This window comes from Eleutherodactylus coqui, chromosome 2 (genome assembly GCF_035609145.1).
Source record: "Eleutherodactylus coqui strain aEleCoq1 chromosome 2, aEleCoq1.hap1, whole genome shotgun sequence".
In the NCBI taxonomy this organism is placed as follows: Eukaryota; Metazoa; Chordata; class Amphibia; order Anura; family Eleutherodactylidae; genus Eleutherodactylus; species Eleutherodactylus coqui.
In genome coordinates, this window is record NC_089838.1 from 70,500,177 (window position 1) to 70,508,673 (window position 8,497).

General features: G+C 46.6%; 1 protein-coding gene across 1 annotated transcript in view; it reads right to left on the reverse strand.

Moving 5' to 3' along the window:
• LOC136611465 (protein Spindly-like) overlaps nucleotides 1-6,041 on the reverse strand; it is a 33,298-nt gene extending 27,257 nt beyond the window's left edge. Inside the window, exons 1-2 of the mRNA XM_066591104.1 lie at nucleotides 5,901-6,041; nucleotides 2,841-2,960 (exon numbers count right to left, since the gene is read on the reverse strand). Coding sequence (XP_066447201.1) covers nucleotides 2,841-2,960; nucleotides 5,901-5,990 — 210 coding nt within the window. The 5' untranslated portion in view covers nucleotides 5,991-6,041. The remainder of the gene's footprint in view (nucleotides 1-2,840; nucleotides 2,961-5,900) is intronic.
• Between the last annotated feature and the right edge of the window lie 2,456 nt (nucleotides 6,042-8,497).

Sequence of the window (8,497 nt, forward strand, 5' to 3'; positions counted from 1 at the left end):
TCAGGCAGCATGTACAGCACAGGCAGGGGAACACTCTCTAAGGCCTTTGACAGCTTTCTGGCTCCCCAGCAAGACTGTGTCACTGCTCCCCAGTCAAGGCTGAGTCGGCGGGAGCACTGTAAAAGGATGGTGAGGGAGTACGTAGCCGATCGCACGACCGTCCTCCGTGACGCCTCTGCCCCCTACAACTACTGGGTGTCGAAGCTGGACACGTGGCCTGAACTCGCGCTGTATGCCCTGGAGGTGCTTGCTTGTCCTGCGGCTAGTGTCTTGTCAGAGAGGGTGTTTAGTGCGGCTGGGGGAATCATCACAGATAAGCGTACCCGCCTGTCAACCGACAGTGCCGACAGGCTTACACTCATCAAGATGAACAAAGCCTGGATTTCCCCAGACTTCTCTTCTCCACCAGCGGACAGCAGCGATACCTAAACAATACGTAGGCTGCACCCGCGGATGGAAGCATTGTTCTCTATCACCATCAAAAACGTGGACCTTTTAGCTTCATCAATTTGTGTATAATATTCATCCTCCTCCTCCTGCTCCTCCTCCAGAAACCTCACGTAATCACGCCGAACGGGCAATTTTTCTTAGGCCCACAAGGCTCAGTCATATAATTTTTGTAAACAATTTTTATACGTTTCAATGCTCATTAAAGCGTTGAAACTTGCACCTGAACCAATTTTTATTTTAACTGGGCTGCCTCCAGGCCTAGTTACAAGTTAAGCCACATTAACCAAAGCGATTAATGGGTTTCACCTGCCCTCTTGGTTGGGCATGGGCAATTTTTCTGACGTACATAAGTACTGTTGGTACACCAATTTTTTGGGGCCCTCGCCTACAGTGTAATCCAATTAATTTTTTGCCCACCTGCATTAAAGCTGACGTTACATCAGCTGTGCTGGGCACTGCAATGGAATATATTTATGTGCCGCCGGTGGCTTCCTGGCACCCACCCATGCTGTCGGTCCACACGGAGTTGTAACTGCATGTGTCCACTTCTAAAGAACCCCAGTCTGACTGGGGCATGCAGTGTGGGCCGAAGCCCACCTGCATTAAACATGACATTACCTCAGCTGTGCTGGGCACTGCAATGGGATATATTTATGTACCGTCGGTGGGCTCCAGGGAGCCACCCATGCTGTCGGTTCACACGGAGTTGTAACTGCATGTGTCCACTTCTAAAGAACCCCAGTCTGACTGGGGCATGCAGTGTGGGCCGAAGCCCACCTGCATTAAACATACATGACATTACCTCAGCTGTGATGGGCAATGCAATGGGATATATTTATGTACCGCCGGTGGCTTCCTGGCACCCACCCATGCTGTCGGTCCACAGGGACTTCACAATAGGGAGTTGTACCTGCCTGTGTCTATGAATTAAAAACCCCGGTCAGGTTGGGGTATGCAGTGTGGGCCGAAGCCCACCTGTATTTAATCTGACGTTAGCTCTGTTGTCCAGGGCACTGCAATGGGATACATTTATGTACAGCCGGTGGGTTCCAGGGAGCCATGCTGTGGGTGCACACGGAATTCCCATTGCGCAGTTGTACCTGCCTGTGACTATTTATAAAAAACCGCGGTCTGACTGGGGCATGCAGACACCTTGACAGAATGAATAGTGTGTGGCACATAGGTTCCCCATTGCTATGCCCATGTGTGCAGCTCCTGATGGCGGTGGCACAGGATTATATTTCTCATTGCTTCTGTACAGCATTGTGGGCTATCGCTCCGCCCCTTTTAAAGAGGGTCGCTGCCTAGCCGTGCCAACCCTCTGCAGTGTGTGCCTGCGGTTCCTCCTCATGGCAGACGCACTTATAAATAGACATGAGGTTGGTGTGGCATGAGGGCAGCTGAAGGCTGCGCAGGGACACTTTGGTGTGCGCTGTGGACACTGGGTCGTGCGGGAGGGGGGGGGGGTTGGGCAGCATGTAACCCAGGAGAAGTGGCAGCGGAGTGTCATGCAGGCAGTGATTGTGCTTTGCTGGAGGTAGTGTGGTGCTCAGCTAAGGTATGCATTGCTAATGAGGGCTTTTCAGAAGTAAAAGTTGTTTGGAGGCAGGGTGGGCCCACTCTTGCCGCTATTGTGGCTTAATAGTGGGACCTGGGAACTTGAGATGCAGCCCAACATGTAGCCCCTCGCCTGCCCTATCCGTTGCTGTGTCGTTCCCATCACTTTCTTGAATTGCCCGGATTTTCACAAATGAAAACCTTAGCGAGTATCGGCGATATACAAAAATGCTCGGGTCGCCCATTGACTTCAATGGGGTTCGTTATTCGAAACGAACCCTCTAGCATCGCGAAAATTTCGTCCCGAGTAACGAGCACCCGAGCATTTTGGTGCTCGCTCATCTCTAAGTTATAACAGCAGATGACCACCACTGTCTCTAAGAGAAATAGAAACACAAAACTCCAGTGGGCAAAAGAGTTCAAAAATTGTATCAATGTGTAGTGGAAAACATCATCTGGTCAGATGAATCCAGATTTCTGTTGCACTGTGCTGATAGGAGGATCAGAATTTGGCGCAAGCAGCATGAATCAATGAACCCTTGCTATCGGGTATCAGTATTTCAGGTGAAGGTGGAGTATTGATGTGGGGAAGGTTTTCTTGGCACACCCTGGGTCTCTGATATCTGTGGATGGATGCCATGATAAATTACTGCAGTTCTGAAGGCCAAAGGATGTCCCATGTGTTACTAGATGGGGATCTCTAACAGAGGAACGGCCAATGGAGAGTTTTTATTTTATAGGCAACATAAGTAGTTACTAAGACAGACATGTCAGGAAAGCTGCCAGTATGAGTAAGAGAGGAAACAGTACAAGTGCTGCTTGCCGATACTCACCACAGAACATTCATTGGATTTTGCTGCTTCTGGTGCACACCTTGCGAAGCTCAGGCCGCTGTTTTTCTGGCAACATCTGCTTATACATTCTATACTAGCAATACATAATTCTCCAATGTCCTAAATTTAAAAAATGAAAATAAAACAGTTTAGTTTTTTGGGACTCGCCGGTAGTTTATCTGATGTTTTAAAATTTTATAGAGAAGCCTATGCAGAAAAAAAAACACAGAAGTAAACCCACAAAACACATGGTTAAAGATGGGTTCACACACCATGTTGTATCTTCTTCTGAGGAGGAAAGGGACATCACTGTAATTAATACATTTTTGCCTCAAAAAAGACACTGTTTTATTTTCGGGGAAGGGGGTTCTCTTGAAATATTCACCTAGTAGCCGGCGTTCAGGTCCCTCGCTCTGATCTCTTCATCGTCCTTCTGGCTTGAATACACCGCCTCCAGCAAGCTAGGGGCTTATTTACACAAGAGTATATCAGCCGGTGTTTTCACGGCCGGCCGATATACGCTTCCATCTAAGCAGTCTCCCTCCTCTCCCCTCACTTGCTCTCTCCTCCACTCCAGCATTTGCAATGGGATGGGGAGCCGTGTGGGCGGAGCTAAGCTATGCTCTATCCTGCCCACTCCTATTGCTGGCTATTGACAGGGGGCGGGGAGGGGGGGGCAGAGCTTAGCTCCGCCCCTGTCCCCATCCCGCCCACTGCCATTGCAAACCGCTCGGAGGGGAGGAGAGAAGCAGAGAGCAGGGGGAGGGAAGGGGCAGACTGCATAGATGGAAGCGTATATCGGATGGCCGATATGTTTTTTTACATGTAGTGTAGCTAAGGCTTATTTTTTGGGCAAAACTTATATATCAACCCTCCTCCCCGCAAATCAGGGTGGGACTTCTTATCTGGGAAGCAGGGTAGCTATTTACTAAGAAGAAAAATATTATACACACACACACTTTTGCCTAGGCTGATGTGAGAAACATATGACAAAATATATATACAATAGAATACATATATTATTACTATGGCAAAGTGAACAATTTCTCGCTCAGTGCTGTGTCAGCGGTTTGCTGTATACATCACGATTAGAGATGAGCGAGTATACTCGGTAAAGGCAATTGCTCGAGCGAGCATTGCCTTTATCGAGTACCTGCCCACTCGAGACGAAAGGTTCGGGTGCCCGCAGCTCCCTGCCCGCCTCCGGCACCTGAACCTTTCGTCTCGAGCGGGCAGGTACTCGCTAAAGGCAATGCTCGCTCGAGCAATTGCCTTTAGTGAGTATACTCGCTCATCTCTAATCATGATTATTGCCTAAATTCACCCTATATTGTAAAGTACCCTTTAGATATACTCCTAGGTATAATAGTGTTATACAGGGACTTTATGGCTCTTAGGCCATGTTAAAAAGCAGTTTTAGGGGTACTGGTGAAGTTCCAGTTTGGTTTGACCTAATGTGGGCTGAGCTGGTCTGGCCCCTGGCCAAACAGATCCATTATATGATGGAAGCAAATGGACTATAACAGGGTGTATTTGGTCTCTGTCCAGCCCGGTAGTGTTTACCAAAGGAAAAAGTCTTTCATGCAGGGCTTGTTCTTCCAGGATTTTATGCCGGATCTACAGTGGAGCCTGCGAGGCTCTGAGCACAGATGTAAACAGAGTCTAAGAGCTGTTTGTAACATGTATAATGTTGTTGTTAGTACTTTATAGTGAATATGACATAAAAAATATCAAATTCTATTATAAACAGTTATGTTTATGTTTCCTTTTCATCGCATTAACCCCTTTTAGACCTTAAGGCCTCATGTCCACGGGGAAAATCAGATCCGCTGCAGATTCTACATGTAGAATCTGCAGCGGGTCCCTCCTGCCCCGCGGACATGAGCGCTGAAAATAGCAATTTAAAAGCATTTACCTATCCGTAGCGGCCGGCGAAGCTCTGCTCTTCCTCACGGCCGGATCTTCATTTTCGGCCGGCGGATGAATTCCTGACGCCGGCGGCACGTCGCCGGCACGTCGTCGACGTGCCGCGCGCATGCGCCGGGCACATCCGCCGAGCCGAAGCAAGGGAGATGCGGCCGTGAGGAAGAGCAGAGCTTCGCGGCCCGCTGCGGGTGAGTAAATGCTTTAAATTCCTATTTTAGGTCTCCCGCGGATCCGGACGGCTTCCATAGGCTTCAATAGAAGCCCGCGGGAGCCGTCCCCGCGGGAGACCCGCATGAAAATGGAGCATGGTCCAGATTTTTTCATGCTCCATTTTTTTTAAAATCGCTTTTATTGACGATCCGCGGGTATTTATCTACCCGCGGGTGGTCAATGCATCCCTATGGGGTGCGGATCCGCGCGCGGGAGATCCGCTGCGGATTTTAAATCTCATTTTGCCCGTGGACATGAGCCCTAAGGACACAACGGTGGAAATTTAACAACACCCATACGCCAGCTTTCTGGACTATACCTTTTATGCCAGCTCATAGTTGGTGTAGATCTGACAGTCTGGTGCACAGACAGACATGCACAAAATCTTATTAAGAGGCGAGCTCTTCTTCATACATTTGGTGCCCTCTACTCCAGGGTGTATAAAATTTTCCCCTTGCGTTTTGCCAGAAGAAGCAAAAGTCAAGCCAGGCCATGAGCTATACCATCATTGGTGCCCACCTGGTTTTATATTTCATGCCATTTTAGATGTTTTGTGAGTACAATAAGTCTGCTTCCTCCGCCACCTCCATTCTTATTAGACATTAGAGTGCTAGCAGCTATACGAATAATCTAAATACAGCATTTTTCTTTTTGCAATTAATTAATTGAGCCCCCCAGCTGGAGCTTTCATTTTTGCCCTCTGCTCCCTTGATGTATCCTAGTAGCGTCGTATTTGCTAGCGATGGAAAAGTTCCATACAACTATAGAAATTTGGACTGTTTTTTACCGCTTCAAAAAGTTTACTAGATAGATAGATAGATAGATAGATAGATAGATGGATATGAGATAGATTCAAAATATGAGAGTCTGAGATAGCCAAATGAATGCATAAACGTACAAAACCTTGAATATTATTCACTTTACCAGATAAGAGATGAGTCCGGGCTGAACCACCTTGAAAGAGGACAGCAGACACACAAATAGCAAGGCGGTCCTAATCCTCTTGTGTGCCATTTCTATAAAGTTGAGTCCAGGGTGACCCAGTCCTCTGCCGATCCTCCTAAATATAACTTAGCCCGCAATAATGTGACCTGCTGAAAAGCAATAAAATTCCCAGCATGCCTATCAGTTTTGTGAGCACAGTAAAACCTGTCTGCAACCTGTTCTACAAGCTTTTATTAATGTGGAAAATGTGCAGTGTTGTTTGCCGCTAGAAGATAACCGACCAACTTGCTGGGTTCCAGTTTAGTGGCACAAAATCTGGATATTATAGAACTTGTTTTAGATTTACCAGCAGCAAACCATAGAAAACAATCAGGATTCTCATTTTCAGTCATGTGATTGACAGCGTACTCGGAGCAGGAAGCAGATAGCGCCATGCACATTGCAGCAGCCTGGCTGGTACTGCAGGAACAGCTCCCATTGAATTGAATACCTGCAGTACCAACCTGGGCCCTGCTACCTGCTAGCTTGTTCCATACATGCCGTTAGAGGCCCGGAAAACAGCTGATTGGCAGGACCCAGAGTAATGGACCTCCACCAATCAACTATTGATGTCCTATCTTGAGAATAGGTCATCAATACTCTAATAGTGGACAATTTCTGTAATTCACACCCTGTATCACGGTATTTTAATATGCAAATGAGATGTGAACAACCTGGTTCTTGCTCCCCTCCCCCCCCCCCCCCCTCACCTAAAACCTGCCCCCTGCCTACTGATTGACATTTCTAGCTCTCTTGAGCTTAGAACACTGTGTCCCATAGATGGAGATGTCAATAACTAGACTGAGGAGGGGTTTAGGCCAAATGAGGGGAAAGAGCTTAGAATGCTTAGGGTCCAATGTTGCCCCCACCTATGTTAACATATTTATAAGGGCATTTGAGGATGCCTTTATACCTCTTCTTACTGACGTGAGATCAGAACCTGGTGGTGATATATAGATAACATCTTTATTATATGGGAGGGCTCGCAGGCGTAGCTTTTGGCATTCCAGGCGAACCTTGGTAAGATTTACCCGGAGTTAAAGTTTACATCATCCTTCTCGACAGAAAGCATCCGATTTTGAACGTTTTGGTCTCTAGACAAGGTGATGGCTTAAATACAGATCTGTTTGTTAAATCTACTGAGAGGAATGATCTGTTGATAGATCAGAGTTGTCACCCCCAGACTATTTTGGACTTGTTTCCTTGGAGTCAGATGCTTCGGGTGAGACGTATCATGAATGATCAAGTTATTGACGAACGCTTGGAAGAGATGTGCTCCAAATTTCTGACTAAAGGGTTTCCACAAGGATTGATCCAGGAATTTTCAAGAAGAGCTAGATTGGTTGGACGGAATGAGTTACTTGTATCTAAAGTAAAGGCACAGAAGGTTCATAGAATCATAGAATGGTACAGTTGGAAGGGACCTCCAGGGTCATGGGGTCCAACCCCCTGCTCAATGCAGGATTCACTAAATCATCCCGGACAGATATTTGTCTAGCCTTTGTTTGAACACTTCCATTGAAGGAGAACTCACCACCTCCCATGGTAACCTGTTCCACTTATTGATCACCCTCAATGTCAGATAGTTTTTTCTAATATCTTATGTGTGTCTCCTCCCTTTCAGTTTCATCTTATTGCTTCTAGTCTTTCCTTGTGAAAATGCGAATAGGGCTGATCCCTCTGCACTGTGATGGCCCTTCAGATATTTGTAGACACCTATTAAGTCTCCTCTCAGCCTTCTTTTTTTGGAGGTAAACATTGCCAGATCCTTTAACCGTTCCTCATAGGACATGGTTTTTAGACCGCTCACCACCTTGGTAACTCTTCTCTGAACTTGCTCCAGTTTGTATATGTGTTTTTTTAAAGTGGGGTGCCCAAAACTGAATGCAGTATTCCAGATGAGGTCTGACTAAAGAAGAGTATAGGGCAGCATATGCGGATGTAAATAGTGCAAAAAAGTCCTTTATTGCCCCATCACATGTAAAGCGACGTTTCGGCCATGATGGCCTTCCACAAGCTTGAGGAAGGCCATCACGGCCAAAACGTCGCTTTACATGTGTTGTGGCAATAAAGGACTTTTTTGCACTATTTACATCCGCATATGCTGCCATTTACTTTATTACTGGATTCTGGTTTGGTCTCCTATTTTTGCGCTGCATCTCTCTAGCCTGACCCATAACTGGGGCGACCTCTGTGCTGCGGGTGAGAACCTTACTTTTAAAGAAGAGTATAGGGGGATAATAACCTCACATGATCTAGACTCTATGCTTCTCTTAATACATCCCAGAATTGTGTTTGCCTTTTTGGCTGCTGCATCACATTGTTGACTCTTATTCAGTCTATGATCTATTAGTATACCCGAGTCTTTTTTACATGTGCTGCTGCTTAGCCCAATTCTTCCCATTCTGTATGTGCTTTCTTTATTTTTCTTGCCCAGATGTAGCACTTTGCATTTCTCCATCTACCATTCTGTTAGTCGCTGCCCACTGTGCAAGCTTTTCTAGATCTTTTTGAATACTCTTTTGCTCTTCCCTAGT